The sequence below is a fragment of the Ixodes scapularis genome, unplaced genomic scaffold (assembly GCF_016920785.2).
Source record: "Ixodes scapularis isolate PalLabHiFi unplaced genomic scaffold, ASM1692078v2 PGA_scaffold1__304_contigs__length_218370807, whole genome shotgun sequence".
In the NCBI taxonomy this organism is placed as follows: domain Eukaryota; kingdom Metazoa; phylum Arthropoda; class Arachnida; order Ixodida; family Ixodidae; genus Ixodes; species Ixodes scapularis.
This window is the reverse complement of record NW_024609846.1, coordinates 82,950,471-82,974,321: the sequence shown is the minus strand read 5'-3', so window position 1 is coordinate 82,974,321 and position 23,851 is coordinate 82,950,471. Positions and strand designations below refer to the sequence as shown.

Genomic DNA, 23,851 nt, shown 5'->3' with positions numbered 1-23,851 from the left:
GATTAGCGTTAAGGTCACGTGGCATCAATTTTAAAGCTAGATTTAGCGGGGAAACTGTGGGAGGAGGGGCGGGTATAGACGAGGTGGAGGGGAGGGTATGGAGGAGGATGGTAGGCTACGTAGGAGAAGAAGGGGAGGGTATCGATGAGAAGCAGGGCGGGCATACCCTCCCCTCCGTACCCTAACCCTACCCTCCTCCTCCTCAAGAGCTGCGCTCTAATTTCACATTACAGAGATTTGTAAACATCTTTCATTTTTAGAGCGCAGCTCTTAGGCGCCCGTTTCCGGCTTGAACGGCGTCACCGTCGGCGTCGGTGTCGGCGTAACCGCGCGTTGCATTATGGGGCGTTTTTCATAAGGACTTTACACGTGACGTCACGAGGGTTACCCTCGTGAGGGTTTGTAGGGTTACCCTTACGAGGGTCACGAGGGTTACCCCCATGAGGTCCACGAGGATTAGCCTCACAAGAGTTACGAGGGTTACCCTCACGAGGGCCTCGAGGGTGACGTTCCGACGTTACTCTCGTGACGTCACGCGTGACGTCACGTCTGACGTTATTATAAAAAAACACGTGACGTATGACGTTACGTGACGTTACACGGGTCTAACATTCTCAATATTCTCGCTAAGTTTGGCGGGAAAATATTTCCGTTAAATTTACCCTCGTGACGTAACATGTGACGACACAAGTAACGTCGCACACGACATCACGTGTGACGTCAAGAAGGTAAAAGTTCCACGCTAAATTTAGCGGGGAAGGAAGAGGGGCATACCCTTCCCTCCTCCTCCTTAAGAGCTGCGTTCTAATTCAGCGTTACAGAACATCGTAAACGCCTTTCATTTTTATGACCCATTCCTACTTGAATAAGGAACGCAATCACTCCTGAATAATATTAAAAGAACAAAGAAACCTTCCTTCTCCCATCAACATTCTCTATTAATATATTGACCTTGTGTCGCCGAGATGACGGTGCATGCGCCTCCCGCTCGTGATAATTCGGTTCAAATCCTGCTGTCCGTTTTGCAGTTTACTTTTCGTTGTTTTGCAAGAAGGTTCCCGTGCATTTTCGTCAGTTACTTTGTATTTCAAATAAAAACCTTTATGAACGCAGGTCGTATATAAAAACAGCCGCTATAAGCTACACGAGAGGTCAGTTTTCCGCTAGCGCCAGACCCCGCTGCCTCGCCGACATCGACGTCCATTATTGTACTTTTATTTTGGCAGAAGTTCGCCGCATTAAACATCTAGTTTTATCAGCTACTCGTTCTTTCTTCACTTGTCTTCCGTGACAATATCCGATTAGAGACCAGATCTTATATTAAGTGAAGTGGCATTCTTGAATTCGGGCGAAATTGTCTCCTTGCAGCCAGATCCTGTGGCGGTGCCTCAAGGTCGCGTCCTTCTTCCTGCTGCTCTGTGTGTTCTTGTACCAGGCGTCGCGCATCACAGAGGAGTACCTTTCCTACCCGACTGCAGTCGATGTCAAGATGGAAGGGCAAGGGACCCTCAAGTACCCGGGAATCAGTTTCTGCGTCACCAACTGGTAAATGGTTCAGAGCCTGGCAATAAGCTATGCAGTAAATAAACCACATCGTTCAGCAAAATCAGCTTTCCCAGCGGTTACAATATTTTGCTGACGTGCCTGGTGAAATTAGATTTATAATACAGGAGGCACTGACTGCCGTCCTTGAGGTAAAGCGAGCTGACATATTGTCAAAGCCTGTTCGTGTCTAAACCTCCAAAGGTCGCATTTCAGAGCCATAACTGTCGGCATAAGCAACAAAATGGCGGCGCACCTGGGCCGCGGCTGCTAGGCTGCCGCGTAAACAGATGTTACGTGACGCGGACGAACGAATGACCGTCGTGGAGGGCTGGGGGTATATCTGTAGAGTGTTTTATAGGCCAGATAATTGAACGAAGGCCATTAGTTTTCTAACCAGCGCGGTGATAGGAGGTCGAAAAGGGAGGGTGGAAGAGGAACAAAAGAAGGGGGGATTGCCAAGAGCAACAACTCTTGTCTGTCCATGCGCTTGGATTTCCTTTTACACGCCTCTCTCCCCCCCCCCCCTTTTTTTTATAAATCTATCTTTTTTCTTATTATTTCTAGTTTGTAATATTTATCGCAAGAGAACCCGATATTCTGATGCATTCTCACTAGGAAAGAATGCAAACTCGTGGGGAACCGAGAACCACATTTGAAACGCACTTAAAGAATTCCGCGGGTGCCATGATGACGTCACTACGAACACGGGAAAGTTGCAGAAAATTAAGCTGTACCGGCCATATATCTGATAGCTTAACTGGCACGTAAATGACACCTGCTATAAGTTTGAGCGTACGGTTATTTTTCTGTCAAAGGATAACTGGTAAACACGTAAGGCGAACGAGCGAGACGCAAAAGCGAGATGCAAAAGTGATACGCAAAAGCATTACGACCGAAAGAACAATATACCATAGTGTCACCGCCGCAGCAGGACTCCCTCGCAGTGTCCCTCCCTCAATTTCATTGGTTGGCGTAAGCGATTGTGTCACCATAGCAACAACCAATGGCGTTGCGGCTCGAGCAGTATCTGTCTCTAAGCGTAGAGGAAGAAGATGAAAGATGAAAGAATCATCTGTGGTTACAATATACTGTCGTGGTTTGGCAGGGGCGCGTGCCAAAACTTACGGAGGACAACAACGATGCTGTGTAGACGGCCCGTGACCTATACTTTCAAACCGTTCTCATCTAATCATTGACAATATCTAAGTAAATAAGTTTGCTGCAATACAGGCGCATTACGCATTGGTTTGGAAGTCGCGGTATGAGGTCCAGTCCACAAAAGATTGAGTCCAGAATTAGCGACCACCAAAAACGCACTCTACGTATCACGATTTTGTTCGGTACGGTCGAAGTACCGCCATAAATATTTTATATTTGTACTCTCAAGAGTAGCATAATATACGTTTTAAAAGATTGCGCCACCTAATGGTCGATCTGAAAGTACTGAAAGATGTTGTGCGCAAAAAAACACCAACAAGCTGGCAAGTCTATAACTGGTATAATACTTCCTTTAATGAGACTGTAGACGAGTGATATACTTGCCATTTTCTGAGTGTCTTTTGCGCACGACACTTTGGGCTAATATTTGAAGGGGTCTGTATAATTCTGTGCTTTACAACACATCATAAGACTTGCCCTAAAATGAAAAAAGCACCAATTACGAAATAATTAAAAGAAGAACGTGTAAAAAATTCAGTCACGACAACCGAAAGAGAAATAGAGACAATATTTATTTTTTACTTCCGTGTCCTGAGCTCAGTTGCGGTAGTTTACCACTCTTTGCCGAGCAGGTTTTTAACGTGTTGGACTAGGAGGGGCCACAGCCTGGTCTAAAGCACCCTGGAAAGGACGGCCCACTCTGTCCAGCTCTGACAACCGAGTAGAACAAAAGTTGTCCTTTCCGAATTACAGGGTAAATAGAAGAATATTTTGCGAACGGTACAAGTCGGCTTGCAATTTCAGCGATACTCGATGGGTAAGCAAATTCAACAAAGCCTCATTTGCATGCGTCACCATTTCGTTTAGAAACTACAGGGTGTCAAAAAAAATTTTACCGCAAAAATAAATTAGACATTGCCGAATGCTCATTCTCCGCCCAAGAGTAGCGCTAGAGGTCACAACGAGACGCCAAAGTTTCAGCCCGAACGGACACCTTATTCAAAAGTTAGAAGTGATTTTCTGAAAATTTCAATGGGAAAATGGTGGCCAACGGAGTTTTCGCATACATGGGACTCTATGCACCAGAAAGCTTAAACGTGCAAGAATGGGCTCCATTTTCCCATTAAAATTTTCAAAAAATTACTTAAAACTTTTGAATAAGGTGCCCATTCGGGCTGACACTTTGGCATCTGGTTGTGACCTCTAGCGCTACCTTTGGGCGGAGAATGAGCGTTAGGTGATGCTTAGTTTATTTTTGTGGTTAAAAAAGAACCTGCAAATTTGTTTTTATGACACCTTGTACAAAGATCCTAATACCAGAAAAGGGTGTTCACTGATCACCGTTTGTTTGTAACTTTTTATTTTTATATGTACGTACGTGACTCAAAGTGTTATGTACGATAAAATTAGGAGATCGAACATCAAGAATCATATACTGTTCCAAATGAATTACCCATATATTACTGATTATGTAATTTGACCATATAAACTGCAGGAGTGACTTATAAATCCAAATGTCTTTAGCAAGACACGAAAGTATGAAGGAGAGCTGGTTGGAAAACATCAGAATCTAAACCCTCAGACAGGAAACAACAGAATAACAGCCAACACGACATATAACTTGTCCATATTTTATTTTTTCGTGTCTCAGGATGATGTCTTTAGCATGGCTTTTTAGAATAGTACCCCTTGCATGAGTGCATAAAGGTTTCTGTTTTTTGCTGCTTTTGCAACCAGCGACATCTAGAAAGGAGGCTTTACCACATATTGAGTCGTCACACGCAACATAAAAAAACAAGAAAAAAAAAAACATGCAGAACAATTTTTTTTTAAATTCTCACTCTGGGTCACCTATTTGTCAAGATATTGAGTCAATTAAAAGTTTTTTTTCGGAGCGTGAATAAATATTCTCAGATCATGTTGCTACCTAAAGAGCTACCTTGCATAGGTCAAACGTTTTTCTAGTAGACTCTACTAATAAAACAACAACAACAACAACAACATATAGATCTATCACGAATATACGCGTCTCTCCTGCCACATATGACTATAGTGACGTGAAGTTGTAGTACGCTTGTAATACTGCTGCACTAAAAGAGTGGATTCTTGTTTTCTGAAAACTTTTGATTTTACAATAGAGACCGTCTGGTGTGTGGTTGAATGCGGGCTTCTTTGTTTCAACAGCGGGAGAAGATCCTCCTGATCCTGGAGACAGAACCCAATTTGGTTGACGTGGCCGTTCGACCTGAAGACGTTATACAGTTTGGATTCCTCAACCCGACCTTCTATTTCGTCGAGACGTACTTTCGCAAAGAGTTTGTTTTTATTTGCAACATTTCATTTTGCATTTTGCCTTTGTTATTGATGTGGCTGTAAATACGTTTGCACTGTGTCTTTATTGAACAATAACGAATATTTATTTCAATCTTATAAGAAAATTAGTGTTCATTCGTCCTCTCAGTTCCTCTAATGTGAACCCCTTTCTTTAGGGCGGCATAACGAAATTAGCACAAGCGAAACATAATTACCTAACTTGGAATCCCCAGTGATATATAACTAAGAACCTGGCCACTTAATTAAGGTGTTGAGAAAGTTTTGAATGCTAAGACGTGTCTCAAAGACGGGCTTCTATACTTTAGAAATTTTCTTAAACAACAAATACTGAGAACAAAATGGTTGCGCGCTTTACGTATATTATTCGACAATTTAGCAGTCTCTAAATAGTATCGCTTTGTTAATTGAGTACCTTTCACTTGTTCCGAAATGGCGTTGTTTTGCCTGCTTTCAGATCGGTCCAGCTTTCATTTTCGAAGCTACCGAAGCACATGTGCTTCACGATGGACTGGAGAAAAGAGCAATTTATGAAGTTCGTCCACCAGAATCCCCTGATATTCCGTAAGTTTTCCGAGCAGGCTCCGGGCTTCGGCTGCAAGCGCGACGAAGTGTTATTAAGAATAGAATGCTCGCCCTGGAAGCGGAACATTTATTGGGTTCTCAACGTGTCCCTGACCATAAACAGTTAAATCAACAAAATTTGTTTTATGTACTTTTTTGTTAGTTTGGAAGACTTAGTACTGTACAAAATGACTACATTATCGAGATAAAGATAAAAAAGTGCGTGCAGTTGCAAAAAATTTGAAAGCTTTCGAAGTTACAAGGGTGTTGTCACTGATCTCTATGACTATTTGCTGGATCGCGTTTGCCCAGTTCTGGCTATGCACAGGAATGTGGCCACGGGTGGCCATCAGCCATAATGGTAATACGGCGGACAGCGCTGGTGGCGGCAGGCTGCCATAAAAATAGCCGTGGGTCCAGTACACTGTACCGTGGGTGATATTTTGTGCTTGATTGAAGTCGCTCGACGAGGCAGATTCTTGAAGCTGAGTGAGTGCGACAGAGGATGATCGACTATGCCGTCATATATGGGACGCGCTGTTCAAATCGCCCCGATCGCGAAAGGACAAGAACTTACTATCGGTAGGTATTCAGTGTTTTGGAACTATCCTGAGGCGTAGGAATACGTTCCGTGAAAAAATGTATTCGTTCTCAAGGTTTCCACGAAGTCGCCCGGCGGCCCTTCAGCCGTGGGTGGAAAACGTGTACCCTATCTAACGGGCGGTAGATTGCGCCACCGTACTATTATGTCGTGGCTAGAGATAAAATAACTCTACGAAAAAGATGGCCGACCGTGGCCGCATTCGCGGAGTGGGCAAACGCGATCCAACAAATGGGTATAGAAATCAGCAGTTGCTATAGTTAACCACAATCATGGTCTTCGAGAATGGCAACAAGGGTAGTAGGTGTTCTGGCTGAATATTGAAATACGTTAAAAAAGAAAAAAAAAAAAAAGAGAAAAAGAAAAAGAAAAAGAAAGCTCCTAAAGCTACTGAAAGTTCTGAGTGGCAACGACGTTTCGGTAGGAGACCTTCCTAGCGTCTTCAGGGCGTTGTAAAGCACCTGCGCCTCTCTCAAAAACAATGGCTGCCACTCGGGGTCTTCAGAATATTCCTTGTCCAGTTCTTCTCATACCAGCTTCGACACGAACGAACGTTCTCGATTGTTTTGAGGATGGCGTATGTGATATTCACGACACGTTTCACAGAGGCCAAGCTGCTCTTCTATTGGATTCCCGACGAGATCATCGTCATGGATCCGTACGAAATGGATATCGGCTTTCACGACGTGGACAGCACGTCAGCCGGCATGAAGCATGCCATTGTGGTAGAGCCTTCTGGCGAGTACATCTTCTCGCTCGAACAGGTACGACAGCAAGCCGTGTTCAAAATTCTCGCAAGGCGTCCAGTAACTTTATATTGCCTAAAAAGATAAATAGGCCTTGCGCAGTTTTGTGGGAGTGGTGTTCGTGGCACAAGGAAAAATACTTAAGAGTGCGCTGGAAAGGGGCCTTTTGACCGGACCCAGATTTCTCGCGAAAATGCGTGGCTCCTGAGCGCGGGAAACAGAGTGTTGTCACTGTCGTCAAATTATGTGTAGAGTCAATTGCATCAATGTTGTGGTGATATCTGTTCGAACCTCAGGCTTCCCGAGAGACAGATATGCAGAAACGGCTTTGTTCAACGATAGCCTTTTGTATGTTCGGTGAGCGCCGAAAGTTATCAATGAACAGCTGTAAAAGTTCCTACGTACAGCGGTGGATTTGTGCCACTGCCATCGAACGACTTGGTGCACGTAAAGGACCCCAGGCTAGCGGTTGTACCTTTTAATACTGCAGATTGGGCGAGCTGGTAAGACATCATTACGAACCAGCGCACACGTAGACAGTTATTCAAAATCCAAACACACACAAAAAAAAATACACTCACACAGCGCTGAACTATCAACTGATTTGTATTTCAGACTTCCTCTTCTTCGACCCTCCAGGGAATAGGTTGCCAAGGAAGAAAAGGGGAAAGACAAGGCAAAGGGGAGAAGATGAAAGAAAAAGAAAAGGAAAACGTTTGAGTGGTGCAAAAAGTCCAAGAGTTACAAAAATTAGTTGTTAAATAATATCAGATGCAAACAAAACCAGTGGTTATACTGGCTTACTGTCTTAAACACACTCTGTCTAAATATTGCAGTTCTTTCTCTGATAAAGCTAAGGACGGAGTGCTAACGCACTGGGCTTCCCGTCTTGCAATGTTCTCCGCTTCTATAATTTCTCGGGTGAGCTGGTTTTTACTCCTGCCTAACACAGCACAGTTGTCCAGTCGCGCAAAACAGCCACAATCCCTACAGTGAATACCTAGGTGACCTGAGTTGGCATTGGCCATGTTGTTGTGCTCTCGCAGGCGGTCGTTTAAACACCGCCCCGTCTGTCCAATGAACTCTTTTCCACAGGAAAGGGGGAAACGAATAGACTACCCCTTCTACACACGGAACAAAGTTGGATCTGTGTTTCTTTGCGCAGCTGACGGTGCTGATTGACGAGGTGTTTACTTTTTTGCAGGGGCTGTGAAGTTTGTGTGGTGCTGAAAACACTACATTCACATTTGCCCTGCTGGCTATTTTCTTTAGACCATGAGATAGATTATGCATATATGGCACAACTACCGGTCTGGTTGTCCTGTCTCTGGGTATTTTTGCGGCGCTACCGAGCTTGATTTCTCTGAGGAGAACCTCGGTTACCGACGTCAATATGGGTAGAGGATATCCAGCGGACCTTAGCCTTGATACTTGTACGTCGAAGCTCGTCTGCATTGAATGTAAGCATGACTTGCTGATAGAGTTCTTAAGGCATGACCTCATTATACCTCTTTTTACAAGCTTGGAATGTGCAGAGTTGAATGGTAGAAGAGGTTTCTTTCCCCTGGGTTCATAGGACCAACAGATGTAATATGGTAGCACATACAGTCGAAGATCCAGGAATCGTAATGATCTTTCGACCGGCAGTTCGTAGGTGAGTTCCAGAGGATTCATACAGTTCTTGAAATTGTAGAGGACCTCTTCCACCATGGCTGTGAAGTCAGTAACATCTGTAGCAAGGAAGATTAAAAAAAATCATCTACATATCTACATACTTTCACTGCTTTTGATGTATCCAATATTCGTTGTAGACTCCTGTCTTGATGTGCAAGAAAGATGTCACTAAGGACTGGAGCAAAGCTGGATCCTATGCATACTCCCGTCTTTTGTAGGTAGGCATTTCCATCCCAAGCCGCGAAGGTGGACTTCAAATAGATCTTCAGTAAGTCCAGAAACTGACTTTGGGACAGACTCGCCGCGTTCATAAAGGGTATGACGCCAAAAGCGTCAATGCTTTCTTCCACACATTTTAGGAGACGTTCTTGGGGTAAGGAATAATATAGGTCCTTGATATCGATGGAAAATATCTTCAGCTCTTCCTGACGATGTTCTTTAGAAAGCTGAAGACCTCGTACGAACTTCGAACCAGGTAGGGATCGTCAATCTTTAGCAGATTTAGCCTCTTCTGAAGGAATATTGCCACCGACTTTTGCCATGTTCCTCTTTCTGAGACAATGACTCTAAGGGGACATCCTGGTTTGTGGGTTTTGGCGCTGAAGAAATCATTACGATTCCTGGATCTTCGACTGTATGTGCTACCATATCACATCTGTTGGTCCTATGAACCCAGTGGAAAGAAACCTCTTCTACCATTTAACTCTGCACATTCCAAGCTTGTAAAAAGAGGTATAGTGAGGTCATGCCTTAAGAACTCTATCAGCAAATCATGCTTACATTCAATGCAGACGAGCTTCGACGTACAAGTATCAAGGCTAAGGTCCGCTGGATATCCTCTACCCATATTGACGTCGGTAACCGAGGTTCTCCTCAGAGAGATCAAGCTCGGTACCGCCGCAAAAATACCCAGAGACAGGACAACCAGACCGGTAGTTGTGCCATATATGCATAATCTATCTCATGGTCTAAAGAAAACAGCCAACAGGGCAAATGTGAATGTAGTGTTTTCAGCACCACACAAACTTTACAGCCTCTGCAAAAAAGTAAACACCTCGTCAATCAGCACCGTCAGCTGCGCAAAGAAACACAGATCCAACTTTGTTCCGTGTGTAGAAGGGGTAGTCTATTTGTTTCCCCCTTTCCTGTGGAAAAGAGTACATTGGACAGACGGGGCGGTGTTTAAACGACCGCCTGCGAGAGCACAACAACAACATTGCCAATGTCAACTCCGGTCACCTAGGTATTCACTGTAGGGATTGTGGCTGTTTTGCGCGACTGGACAACTGTGCTGTGTTAGGCAGGAGTAAAAACCAGCTCACCCGAGAAATTATAGAAGCGGAGAACATTGCAAGACGGGAAGCCCAGTGCGTTAGCACTCCGTCCTTAGCGTTATCAGAGAAAGAACTGCAATATTTTGACAGAGTGTGTTTAAGACAGTAAGCCTGTATAACCACTGGTTTTGTTTACATCTGATATTATTTAACAACTAATTTTTGTAACTCTTGGACTTTTTGCATCACTCAAACGTTTTCCTTTTCTTTTTCTTTCGTCTTCTCCCCTTTGCCTTGTCTTTCCCCTTTTCTTCCTTGGCAACCTTTTCCCTGGGGGTCGAAGAAAAGGAAGTTTGAAATACAAATCAGGTTGATAGTTCAGCGCTGTGTGAGTGTATTTTTTTGTGTGTTTGGATTTTGAATAACTGTCTACGTGTGCGCTGGTTCGTAATGAGGTTGTACCTTACTGGCTAAATTACCCATATACAGCTGAGAGACAAGTCGCCTCGTTAAGGCAGACTAAGTTCAGGCTGTATAACCATACAAACACCAATTTCCTTTTTTTTATTATTGAACCAACGCTTGCTTTTAAGCAGACACGAAAAATAGTGTCACTGTCACTTCCGCGTGTGCGTTAAAGACCTACACCCCCACTACACCCCCCCCCCCCCCCCCCCCCCCCTTTTAGCACGCTATTATTTTAGTCGTAGTTTAGGTGCGCTGCTGGGTTCCTAACGAAGCGCGCACGCTTCGGAATCCCTTGTTAGCTGCAATACGGAGTGTCAGGTAATCAGAAAGGTTTCCCTGATCGCTTCGTGCTTTCACTGGTCACTCTGCTTTCAGAAAGTCGTCAACTACCTACCGGCGCCGTATGACACAAAGTGCACAGACTACGCTAAGCAACGTTTCCGCTTCCATTCCACCATCTACACAAAAGAAGTAAGACATCACTTTCATGGAACATTTTGAGAGCTACAGTATAATATAGCTTACGAATTGCAGCACTTGAGAGAACGCTGATATCTAAATTTTATAACATCGACGTCTCTTGTACTGGTAATATTTTTGTTAATTATTTCAAGTGATTATTATTGTTTGTTTTTGTGTCCTAAGTAAATTTAATGTGCACATATCTGATACCGTCACAACAAACACGACGTCGGCGCTTGTCGCTTTGTTAGAGAGGTTATTGAAGAACGCGAAATTTTATCGGCAGTGTCGGTACAAAATATCCCCCTCATGTAATACGTCCCAACGAACATCTTTGAGGCGAACACAACTTGAACTTGAACTTGAAGTACATACCACCCAGGGATGGGCAAAATCCGCATAGAAAAGTATTGAAATTAAAATACAAAATACTTTGAGAAATATGTATCTAATTACAAATTCAATTGCACTTTTTAGGGAAGTATTTCACGGCAAGATACAAATATAACGAGGTGTATTTTTTATAATCTCCAGATACTTGTATTTGCTCTCATAGACAGTTTAACCCAGATAAAAAAGCCGTGCCCAAATACAGAGTGGTGTTTATATAGTATAAAAATCAAGTCTTTCTCAAGTCTTCTATGATTCTCTTCCTTCCTTTCTTTCTTTCTCTCTCTCTCTCTCTCTCTCTTAAAAAGAATGTTGTGGCTCTAAAACTAAAACTAGTTTGTCATTATAGGCGGGTGCAATATAAGAAAAAAAAATTCATTCGACGTGAGATTAATTTTAAAGGCTCAGGGAATGCCAGAGTCTTTAAACAAAAGACATGACGTTCATGCGACGTGTTTACAAAAATGCATAGCAAATCGCTGAACAATTGTGTTGCACCTGAAACGTGTGGCGTCTGCGCTCTCGCATTCTTCATTGGTTAGTTCAGTGACTGGCTTAACGCGTGGCATGTACACTCGATAGCCTTTCTTAGAATGGAGATGCCGGCGCTAACTTGGGATTTAAACATGTGTGACAGGGTGTCAAGTTGCTATTTGGCGGACGCAAAGCGGATACCTGGCATGGCTTTTCTGCCAAATAGAACTTCAACTCACGATGAAATGTCGTAATATGCAACAATAAAGAAAAGAAAAAAAAAAACGCGTTCTAATATGTTGGAAAGACACTTGCATAATAATCTAAATGGTCTTGGTTCAGTTCCCTCTTGGCGTAAACGCTTTTTTACTGCAATAGCCTCTTTATGGCACGACACGCTTGGAGCTAACAAAGTGCTGGTGACGTTATCCGGAATTTCCACTCAGACCCCACATTTTGTCTCAGCTAGAGTGGTTCCGTCAGCAGCGGATTGTGACGCCAACGCTCGGTACGATCCCAATGAACCATTTTTTTCGGAAATTGCCGCTTTCTCGTTTTCATCCGTTTTTATGCGCGCACAGGCACTCCCTCAGCTAAAGAAGCTAGATCCTGCAGCTTTATTGAGGTGCAGTGACCTGAATTTGGCTTCCCCAAATCTTCATTTGTGCCTTTTGTGGCTCAACGTTTTCTCCGAAGCTTGTTCAAGATCGTTTCTATCACCTCCGTTCGAATGCCCGCATTGTTTCATCCTCAAAATACTCGAAACCAGTTTTCCGCCAGGTGGAGTCATTTATGAACTAGTGGATTCTGATTCTGGGATCTTGACCATCTTGAGCTCAATGCTTCAAGAATGGTTTGAGCTGGTGCCGAAGGAGGCAGGGAAAGGAGGTTTAGAAGCGGTCTTCTAGACACTCTCCTCTGTTTCTATGCTTCCCTCCAGACCTCTTTTTTTTTTCTTTTTACAGTTTGAAGGTACAGGTGCTTCTTCTCGATTTTGACTAGGGAGGGGGGAGGGGGGGGGGGACAAAGTACTCGCTTTTGGTTGTTAATCAGCGACAAAAACTGCTGTTCTCGAGTCGATGTTTCTCCTGAGCGTGCACGTGTGTCTCACTCGCGTATCCATCAACAAGTCTGGCTTCCTAATCTTTCACTAACTCTCGTCCCCAGCCACCTGGTAGGCATATCCGGTATGGGCCAAGAAAAAAATACTCAGACATTTCAACCTGAAAATAATTAAAAAAAAAAGATAGAGGGGAGACAAAACGATAATGAGTGACGGTTACGCTTATACCCTAAATGCATTCTGTTGGCGTGGCAACGGCAAAACAAAGTTTTCGCCCATACTGGAAGTGACGATATTTCAAGATAGCGGTGCCGTAGGCCAACACCACTCAGGATAATGAAAGCCTTCGCATGGCCTCCTCTCCCTTCATGAAACGTCATCAGAGTCGGATCGCGCTAACTCGGCCATTGGGCCTGCGCCCCACCCTCGACGCGCTCATTGGACACGAGCCCCAGCCAAACACTGACGCAGCACTCATGCCCAATCTCACGCCTCGATCGATCTGACTGTGACGATGCGTGCGGAGGCTTTTTATCTAGGTGGTGTTGCCTAGGCTGTCCAAGCGCGAGCGGTTAGCCTTCACTACCTTGACTGGAGCATTCGCTGCACGAGCGTTCGTGCAGCCGCTGAGCCTCTGAGACATCATACAAAGCAACTAGCTTGTGCTTAGCATACGCGGTTTACAATAGTCTATGCTAAGGTGAGACGAATTATAGTATAGTTTGTCAGTGCCGGACTACATGTCAAGTCCCCGAATCGCGAAGGGGCATATTGCAAACTTATTGCGGAATGCATCATGAGCCGAGCCTGCCGTCAATTTAACGCACGGAAGGTGCCATGTCTTCAATATATGAGTCTCGTTTGTTCCTTAGCAGAAGCTAAGGTGCTTCCTCAAGGTCATAAAAATCACAGAAAATTTGATTTTTAGAGTAGTCATCACGAATTGGAGCACCCCTTCCTATCTTCTAATCCTCATATTACCAGCATGCAAAACTTGCCAAGTATAATAGAATGTAATTCAATTACTTTTTCAAAGTATCTGTACTCTACTCCTGATAGTTTATACTAAAAGTAAATCTAATACTATTCTAAATACATTTTCAAATGGGTATTTAGTATCTTATCTTAAATACTTTTGTTGAACATTTGGCACAACACTGGTCCTAATTGTCGCATCTTTTACTCCAGCTTTGCTACGAAGAGTGTAGGGCAAATGTTATTCAGCAGTCCTGCGGTTGCTTGCTTCAAGACTATGCGTTTCGTCATGAGATGAATGACACGGCCTGTACTCATCATCAAACAGGTGAGGTCTATGTCCTTTTGGGTTCCTGGCAGGGGCCTTTTCAAAACGGGTGGTGTTTCATACTTCAGTCGAGTGCCTATCTGCGCATAAAGGCAGTGCACTTCGAGTTTTATTATTGATAAGGTCATAATTATTGTTTGCGGAAATGTGCGTTTGAGGAGGGCTGGGGTATTTTATGTTTTTATTTATTTATTTTATTTATTTCAAAATACTGCAAATCCCGGAAGGGATTATTGCAGGCATTGGCACACAATAAGAAGATACGTGTGAGGAATTTAACAACGAATGAACAACACTTCTCGTCATTCAAAACATCCAATAATTACGAAAAAAGTTCATCTTCGACTTATCTAGCTTACCGGTGTAATTTTTGTTTTAGCCACATGCGTGCAAAAGAGCCGCCGGAAAATGGTTGAGACCTGCAACAAGAAATGTGGGAAAGGTTGCAAGTGAGTTTCGTAAAGTTTCTTGCTCACGTGTTTGTCTCTGAACAACCGTGGTCTTTGATATAAATAGCGAATCAAATAATTTAAAATAAACTTCTAAAAACTGTCTCGAAAAGCATGGCGCCATCTGCACGTATACCATCGTCTGCAATTTGACTAATAGTAAAACAATATAGTATAGGAAACTTGATCGACGTGACCACATGGTTCCTGATCAAAGCAGAATGCAGAAGGACGGAAGGCGGCGCACAGGAGATGTCGAAAGAAAATGAAACATGAACCACTGCTGTTACTGGCGGGCAAAATAAAGTGTATTGAACCTGTACAGCATATGAAAATACGGTTTCGGTGGATGTAAAAAAATCTTCATGGGCCCACATTTTGTGTTATATATATATATAGCGTCTTTTTTCAGTCTCAGTCTGTCAGCACGACGCTTGACAACAGAGCGCTCTATCATGCGTTTGATGTTTTCTGGCTTTGCACGTGTTAAACTTGTGTGGAGGGCGATCGCGCTTCGATTTCCGAACGTTATATAAATATAATTCTTGCCACGAACAAGTGTTAAGTGTATGTTTGCACCTGACAGTTAACGCGAACATGCGATCGGCGTTTTTTTTTATTTCGCATTTATCCCATAGAGGATATTACAAAGGCCTACTTAATTATTTTACAATTTTGATCGTGGTGTTTCAGTTCTGATAGAAAATAAAATGTCCGATCACCGCTTATTCATATTGAGTCGCGCTTGTCTTTACAGAATTTGAGCCAACACAAATCATTTATCTTTCTCTTGCAGAGAATACATATATGAAACGAAGCAGTCATTCTGGTTGACTTATAACCCAGAAATTGAAGGGTAAGAAAATACTTCAATAATCTACAGAGCTTCAAAATTGAATCATGTTTGTGTGTTTGTTTACAGCGAATATTACATCCGACTAAAGTTTTTGATGACATCAAGATCTGTTGATGTTATGCAGATCATTCCCCTGATACAGGTATGTGAGAAGCGCCTTTGCAGATAATTATTTTTCCTGGATAAGAACGAGTTTTTTTTTCTAAAATGCAAAAGGGCGTGTAGTACACCATGATTGCAAACATGTGCAGCATGCACCGTAAGATAACTTTTACAGACGCTGCAATAGAACGTGCTCAGGGGTGAACATGGCCGCGTCGAGGCGTGCTGCTAGCAGCTGCGTATATGTCCAACTACCACATTTCAAGAAAGAAAAAAGAATGCCATCGTATTTTTGGGATACCAGCATTGAGGTCGTCATACAAAGTGCCCCTGGTTTCCAATCAGGCGAAATTGTATTACCGAAAGCGAGGGCGCCAGAAGTATAGTGCGAAGCCCCATTCGATGAGCTTGTACTACCCAAAGAGAGGGCACCAGAGTTACTTTGAAGCTGCAGCGCAGAAAGCCTAATCTACGTTACACTAAAAAAAAAAGCGGGAAAAAATGTGCAGCATCTTGAGACCCATCAAAACACGTAGGCATGCATCGAACTTGATATACTCATTTCCACTCTAATAAGCGCCTCTATGTATACTGCAATGTTTAATGCCGAGGTCACACTGCTGACACGTCATACAAAAGGTACTCCGCAGACAGCGTCGGAGGTGTGTTTCTACTTTGTATGATGACGTCATCAGTCACACAAAAGCAATCCTTAGCGACATGTTTGAAGCACGCGAATGTATAAAGAAAACATGCTTCGAACAAATGTGTGAGGCGTGTCCTCAAATAATTTTGCCATTGTGTCTGCAGTGAACGAAGTGTCCTTTGTGTGATGCATGAGCGTTTCGACTGCGGCTCAGATACCAATAATGAAAATGTCCCGCCGTATCTTGAAGCGCTGTCGTGTGACTCAGTGGTGTTTTATGCAAGCAGACGCGTCCCCTATATATGCTATTTACCGAAGCACGACGTTATGGTTAGATGCGACGGGTGCATGACTGGCAGGATACGATCGATATGCTGCATAGCTATTGGAGCGGGATAACGATATTTCTTCTTCTTGGTTGAACTGACCAAAAAGGGGACCAACGATTGATGCTCCGAGTGCGTCGCGGTATGGGGGGGATTTCGACGCGTGCATTTGCTGCTCCAAACAAGGCGACCACGCCTAGCGGAGAAGACGTGAAGGAGAGAGAGAAGTCGGGAACCACCGCACGTCCAATTTTGCGACGAAAACCGAAACATGAAACAGGGAAACGGAATTTACAAACACACACAAAAAAGTCAATTTCTGGGATTTTTTTTTTATTTTTACGTTTACCGGTGCATTTTTTTACTTCCCGTCTTAAACGCTCCTCGAATTAGAGATCGTTAGACTTCATTGCCCATATCTATACAACCTTTTTTTATTTTTTTTTTATTTCTCACTGGCGTAGGGAACGCAAATTCTCGGCATCATCGGAGGCTATCTAGGCCTCTGGTTAGGCCTTTCCATCTACCTTATTTTGTACACCACAGCCAGATGGATCCTAGGATCGCTTCGCCAAAAGGCCAGATCGGTGCTTGGACGAGCGAGGCAAGTGCTGGAAAGGAATTCTGCTAATATACCAACACGATATACTTCAGGCTATGAAACTATCTATAGAAGAAATGTTTCGAGGTTAATCAGAGAAAAAAGAAACACCTCGTCCCATCTACGAATTCCTGCAAAATTAGGCTTATCATTTGGGGCAAAAAAAAAAAAAAAAAACTTTTAAATGAATTCAACGTCAGGGCATGAGTTAAAACTCCGCAACCATCCAGCAATGTATAATTCGCCTTATGTATTCAAACTGTACGCCAAGATTCCCGGTACCTGTAATATTCCTAAATGATTGCTATGAGCGGCTCATTCAAATGTACACCTGAATTTATTCAAATAACTCCAAGTAAAACAAACAAGAAAAAACTCCACAAATCGGGTAATAATTTTAAATATACTATCGCAATATTTCCGAAAGAGATACCGACTTGGACTTTGTTAGTAAAACATTAAAGGAAAGGGGGCGGGGGTCGCAGCGTTACTTTAAAACAAAGCTTAGACGGTTGGTTTAAACACTTTAAGGAAGAACGTAATTGAAGTAGTATACGTACGTTGTCACTTCTTGGACCGCAGCATCATGTGCTTCTTGGAGACGGTGAGGACGCTGGCGTACAGCGGCTGTCTCGTGGTCTGCTTTTACTCTGTCCACCTGGACTACACGAGCTACCAGCGGTTCGAGACGACGGTGGTGCTGCAACAGAGCTCCATGGAAGGCACAAAGTTTCCGGCCGTCACCGTCTGCAACAAGGAGGCGTAAGCGATGGACACGACTCCTGACGACCCGACACACTCCCAGTAATGGACTCGTGTTATACTTCCCCACCGAGCAAGCGGAGAGCAAATCAGCGGCTTGTGCTTTGTGCATGCAGTAAATTCAGCACACTAAGAAGCAGTCCGGGAAGAAAACAGGAAATGAACTAGAACGTTTAGTATGCCCATTGTGACAGTGTTCCCGATACAGGTAGTATTTTCGCGATCTGGGCAATGGGGAAACGCGCAGCAATATATAACTAGTGACCTAAAAAATAATAGTAAAATATAAACGCTACGTTTCAATGAAACGGCTCATGTTTTATGCTAAAAAGTAAATGAAACGGATAAAATTTAACTTGAGAAGGTCACTTTCTATTCGAGACGTATGATTTTGCACATAGAGTCAGACTAGAGTCAAGCTTCACGGGGTCCTTTCTTTCCCCTCTGATTTGTCCAAGACCGTTCCCTTGGGTGGCTTCATATTTCGCTCTTTTTTTTCCAGGACGAACCTATCGAGAATTTGTTGGGAACATACTGGTAAAGGGTGCAGCACGCTTGATACGGTATGTCTAAGTTTGATTTTCTGAGCGCAGTGACATTGGCGCAAGGACAAAGGTGGGGCACAAGAAAGTTTCTGGAGTCGTGGTGCACTCGTAGTGACGTATCCGCCTGCAGTGCATACCGAAACCTTTTTCCCGAAGTGTACGCGGATGTCCTTAAAGAGCCTTCCAGTTTCTGTACTTCCCTCATTCGTGTTTTCTGAACGCGCACTATTGATGTCTCCCGCGTGGGAGGCGAAACGTCTCATTAGATTGTTAATACTGGTAAGTCAAGTCGGTGTAGTTTGCTTTATCATTGTGAATCCCGGCTTTTGAAACATTTCTGCGTCTTCTAAAAACTTGAATCGCCTTGCCTTATGCACTACAAAATAAACTACGCTCAAAAAAAGGTCGAACTCTTCCCAAATGATTCTCTGTTGATTAGGATAAAATGCTGAAGTTAAAGTACCTACGTAATTACCGGAGCAATTTAACTATGAGGGAACGCCGCCGTGTAACTGAAATAGACGGAGTGCATCTGTTTTCCGCTGAACCGCGCAGCCGGCGACACTGGTAACTTAGAGTCGGTGGAGCCGGCGATAAAGACAAATTTATCAGGCGTCCAAATTAACCAAGCGTTCATACAAATTGTCCAAAACTCGGTGCTCTGCAAAGCTGCTTTCCCGCAAGCCATTTAATAATTTTTCTGGTCGAAAGGAGAAGGAACGCGACTCTCTGGCTTGGTCATTTTGTTACCATAGGTCGAAGCATAGAGTTATTATAATGTACGCCAGAGGTTCAGCTGGCGCTAGTGTGCCGTTGCAAGTTGAAGCAGACAGCAACCAGTCGAAAATTAACTTCCGGTAATGCATTTTTACGGGAAAAATCGAGTGTATTTTTTTTCTGCGCTTGATTATAAGAGCAAGTATTACGAATAATTACGTCGTAAGCTGTATGAAAATAACCCCGTCGTGAATTTTTACGAGCGGTTAAAACATTTAAAACGTAAATAATACTATGTGGGCTAGGAACCCTACCGAAAAATCCGGTATAACTTTTCGCTATCCGGATTATGGAACCGGAAATCTATCTGGATTCTATCCGGACTCTATCTGGAATTGAGGTTGTAAGAAATTATTCCTTTGTCTGCAATCTGGATTTCGGGTTTCCAGTAACAAATTTACGGTTCCATAATCCGGATAGTGAAAAGTTATACCGGATTTTTCGGTAGGGAATTGTTTCTTTTTATTACTTTTTATGCGGCAGCTTTTATTGGACTCTTGCTTTCTGGCTTATTCATATTTTTAAAGATTTCGAGCGTGCTGCTTATCATGTTTTGAACCCAGAACAAACATCTTCGCAGATAGCACGATCCGAGAGAATAAAGCAGTACTTATTTACTGCAAAGCGGACTCTATTACTTGGTTTTCACTTTATTTTGATCGTCTACACTCACAGGGATTTACTTATCCAGTGTTACTTCAAACTGTCCTTCGTTCGTTTGACACGTAAATTTTCGACTTAAAAAAGCGCAGACGATGTGTTCGCGCTAACAGTGCCCGATAGTGCACATAAATGCATATATGGGGCCATTTTAGCACAGTGCTTATTGCCATGAATTTTTAATAAAACACTGTAACTGACCAATAGTTTAATTTACGTGATTGAGAAATATTTCAAGCTATTTACTACATGGAAATAAATCTTCTACTCTACTATATTTGTTTTCTCGTTGACCCGGAACAAAGTTGCACTGAATTGTCCTTAAGGTTATTCCTTTCTATCGAAACCACATTCCTTGCCCTTTTGCCTTCTCTTATTTATACCTGCATTACTGGAGAAAATATTATGATTGATAACTTATAAATTATAACACTTTCCCCATCAATTATACAGTCGCTTTACAACACAAGCCTAATAAACACCAATTTCTCTTCGCCATTGAAGTTAAACACCGAGAAACATCGATTCATGGGACACACCGATAAATAACCCCAGAATTTGAAGAAAAATAAATACCGAAAACACGGAACCCTAATTATAATAAGTCTATGAATCGAAGTTTACAGTGACGCTCTCTTAGAAGCTGATCAGGAACACTCCTTTGGACACGCAAGCCACAGACAAACACAATTAACCACACCATTGGCTTTCTATGCAGTCGTACTTCCAAGAAGCGATCCTGAACAACCGGTTGCACATCATGAAAGAGATCATCAAGTACTCGTACCCGATCGAAAACCTGGTCCTGGACTGCGTCATGAAGACAACTGCCGACACGTGCGAAGGGTTCCGGTGCACCAATATGTACGAGCTTCGCATTGTCCGAGTTTTTTCGTAGCCTCTAAAATGCGAACACAGGTGGAAGTAAACCATTGAATCCTCTTACGGGTAATAGTAAGGTTCAGGAGGGGGCCAGGGTTTAAAAAGTTAACTAGACTTCTTGACAATTTTTGACTGAAGAGAGTTATTTCTCATACGACATCAAGGCAATACTGCATGGAAATGCAGTCAACATCTTGTTTCTTTGTGTATGAGACGGGCGTTGTAAATAAACAAAACGGAAAGACTAAAGGAGCGGTCTTAAGATGCAAACAAGTTGGTGCAAGTCTAATGTATTGAGCTCGAAGCCGTGACGTATAAAATAAACAACCATTAACACCTTGTCTCAAACACAGTTGACTAGTTTATTCTGGAGCAGCCCGTGATACCGTATGCGCAGTGGCAGTCGCCCTGTGTATGTTTTTGTGTGGAAGCACCGTTTACCCTGTTTGTATCGTTGCGCTTATTGCTAAGGTGTTTCCTGTCTGGTGCAATTTTTCTCCCAGGTGGTTCATCGAATACACCTTCTACAAGACAGGTGTCTGCTACACCTTCGACCCATCACACTCGCCCATTTATCGCCGATGCACCGAGCCCTGGAAATACCGTAGGTGTAGCTGTCGATGTCATTTTTATTCTGAATTTGAAAAAGAGGACACTGAACCTTACGCGGATTGCAAGTTCGTCTGCTTCTTTTGTAGGGGTTGTGGTGACGTCAGAAGGCCGAGCCCTGATTGATTTTGAATAAAGTATAATAGGTAGACCTCAAGGCAGCTTGCTTTCAGGTCTGCCCAATATCCTTCAACCAGAGTCAATCAGAGTAGAGTATCTTTCTGACACCGCAACTCCTGCGGAAGAAAACAGACGACTTGCTCTCTACATAAAGAACCCGATGTTTAATTCTGTATTTTGCATTTTTCAACACCTACACTCTGAAACAAAGCTTTACCGCAAAGCTGCGCAGTGGCCAGTCACTGAGGTCTACACAGCGGCCGAAATATACGGCTTACAATAAAAAGAACAAAAAAAAAAAAAAAAAACACAAAAAAACAACGTCCTTTGCGTATGGGCAATGCGCATGACGTTTCGCTCGTCCCTGTGCAGATTGCGTTATCGCGCCGAGTCCTTTTTTTTTTGCCTCGTCATTCGCTAGATCATTGCTCAGGGTAAACTGACCTCTACTCGTCGGCCGTGTCCTTGTACGCCATTCTGTTCTCACGGCAATAGTCACTGACCACCTACGGAACGCAGGGCACGGCTGATTATGTTCCCACTGCTTGCATCGTGATTCGTTTTTCGCCGCTCTTATAGGCTAACTGCACAATCTCATTCGCTGCGTAGCTAGATCCTCACGGACTCGCTAAACCTTGTGTTTCTCGGGTTGTCAGTGCCCTTAGTATACCGAGGCTTCCTTCGTGCAGAAGTCACGTTCCGCCTCGCCTCCGAGATCGAGGGCGGCCCGGCCAAGGAGGCCACGATATCTGCCCTGGTCCACGATCAGAAACTTTTCACGGGAGGCATCAGCAGCTCCGCCATGTTCCGAGCGGGCAAAACGTACATTCTTACGGCACACCAGGTAGTATATTCAGCTTGTCTGAACGGTGTATGTGTGTATGTGCGCACATGCGTGCAATCGTGCGTGCATGTCTTTCTGCGCGTGCGTACGTATATTTATCCGCCTTGCTTGCCTGTGCCTATTCGTGTTTGCTTGTTTGTGCGCGTACGCGAGTGTGTGTATATGTATGTGTGTGCGTGAAATCATGCGATGTTTGTGTGCGTGCGTATGTATATTTATCCGCTTATTGGCCTGTGCGTGTTGGTATATTTGTTTACTTGTTTGTGCGGGTACTAGTGTGTGCGTGTGCGAACGTGCGTGTGATCATAGGTGTGTCTGTCTGTGAAGTTTAAATAAGGCTTGTACGGTATCCGTTTCAAAAGGATTGCATTATTTGAAATCAATACCTTTTAAAGATGATTTTGTGAGTGTTTTGTTACTCATCGCACATGAACCTAAAAATAATTTAAAAGGAATTGGCTATCAAGATTATTGGTAATTTTTTTATTTCTCAGCTAATTAGATTACTCTCCAACACTTTACCCCGCATTTGTACTCATTTAGTCATTAAAAGTTCCTATCTCGTCACACATTTTTTTAAACACACACAAAAAAAAGATAGATATATATGTAACAAAAACAAAAAAACACTTGTTTTCTGGTTTACGGGCTGAAATCATATCAAGTTAAAATAACACTTCTGAAAGGTTGCTGTAGACAGAAATAATTAATCGTAAGAGTATCGAAGATGTCTGAAATAACTCATAGAACAGATCTGCATTAGTCTAGAATTCAACCCTATATACGAATAACTAAATACTACTCGTAACATAAAAAAAAAAAAAAAAAAAATTAGGAATACCTGCGTTTATAGGTGTTTGAATGTTTGCTTTATTGCGTGACGGCGTAAGCGGTGGTTACACTTGTGCTTAATACTCTACAGACTGACGTGATATCCCTGGAAGCCCCGTACGAAACTCAGTGCACCGATTACGTAAGGCTGACCAGGATTTGGAACTATACAAGCGACATTATCCAACCAGAGGTAAGCACTGTAACCACCGATTTGTACGCTATGTAATCTTTGCACGACATATATTTAGTTTAATATTATCGAATTCTAAAATTGACGCGGCGACAATAGAAGCGTTGTGAACATTATTTAATAGGTATTTAAATTCGTTTACTTTTAATATAGACAGTGTTTAACATTATTTTTTTCATCTGGTCAGACAGAAAATATCAATGAAAAGGGGAGCTTAAAATATAAAAATATGCTTTTGAATAACATCACTGAACATAGCGAGAGTCATAATTAAGTGCCGCCTCGGTGGCTCCGAGGCGAGAGCGCTGGCCTACGGATCCCCATGTGGCGGGTTCGAATCCCGGCCGAGCTGCCGGCAATCTGACCGCAACTCCAACGCCCTATAGGTGGCGGGGCGGTAGTTCCAAGATGGCGGAAGAGACGGGGATAGATTCTCCAGGATATCCCATGCGCCTGCTCGCTGACGCTGTTCAGCGCGCTAAAAATTATTTATTTGTCTCCAAATGCGAAGCGGCTATGGAGGGATCGTATAACAGGTGACGGAGATGCTGATGCACGTTAGGAAAACGAGAAGGCTGGTGTTTAAAAGTTGCAG

General features: G+C 43.2%; 1 protein-coding gene across 1 annotated transcript in view; it reads left to right on the top strand.

The window, feature by feature from the left end:
• LOC8026373 overlaps positions 1–23,851 on the top strand; it is a 55,459-nt gene that overhangs the window by 11,877 nt on the left and 19,731 nt on the right. The window contains exons 2-18 of the mRNA XM_040207389.3: positions 1,369–1,545; positions 3,457–3,520; positions 4,888–5,018; positions 5,492–5,598; positions 6,806–6,963; positions 10,737–10,832; positions 13,939–14,053; positions 14,433–14,502; positions 15,299–15,358; positions 15,425–15,500; positions 16,897–17,036; positions 17,565–17,795; positions 18,298–18,358; positions 20,496–20,641; positions 21,163–21,263; positions 22,078–22,232; positions 23,155–23,256. Of these exons, the coding sequence (XP_040063323.2) occupies positions 1,369–1,545; positions 3,457–3,520; positions 4,888–5,018; positions 5,492–5,598; positions 6,806–6,963; positions 10,737–10,832; positions 13,939–14,053; positions 14,433–14,502; positions 15,299–15,358; positions 15,425–15,500; positions 16,897–17,036; positions 17,565–17,795; positions 18,298–18,358; positions 20,496–20,641; positions 21,163–21,263; positions 22,078–22,232; positions 23,155–23,256 (1,990 nt within the window). The remainder of the gene's footprint in view (positions 1–1,368; positions 1,546–3,456; positions 3,521–4,887; positions 5,019–5,491; positions 5,599–6,805; positions 6,964–10,736; positions 10,833–13,938; positions 14,054–14,432; positions 14,503–15,298; positions 15,359–15,424; positions 15,501–16,896; positions 17,037–17,564; positions 17,796–18,297; positions 18,359–20,495; positions 20,642–21,162; positions 21,264–22,077; positions 22,233–23,154; positions 23,257–23,851) is intronic.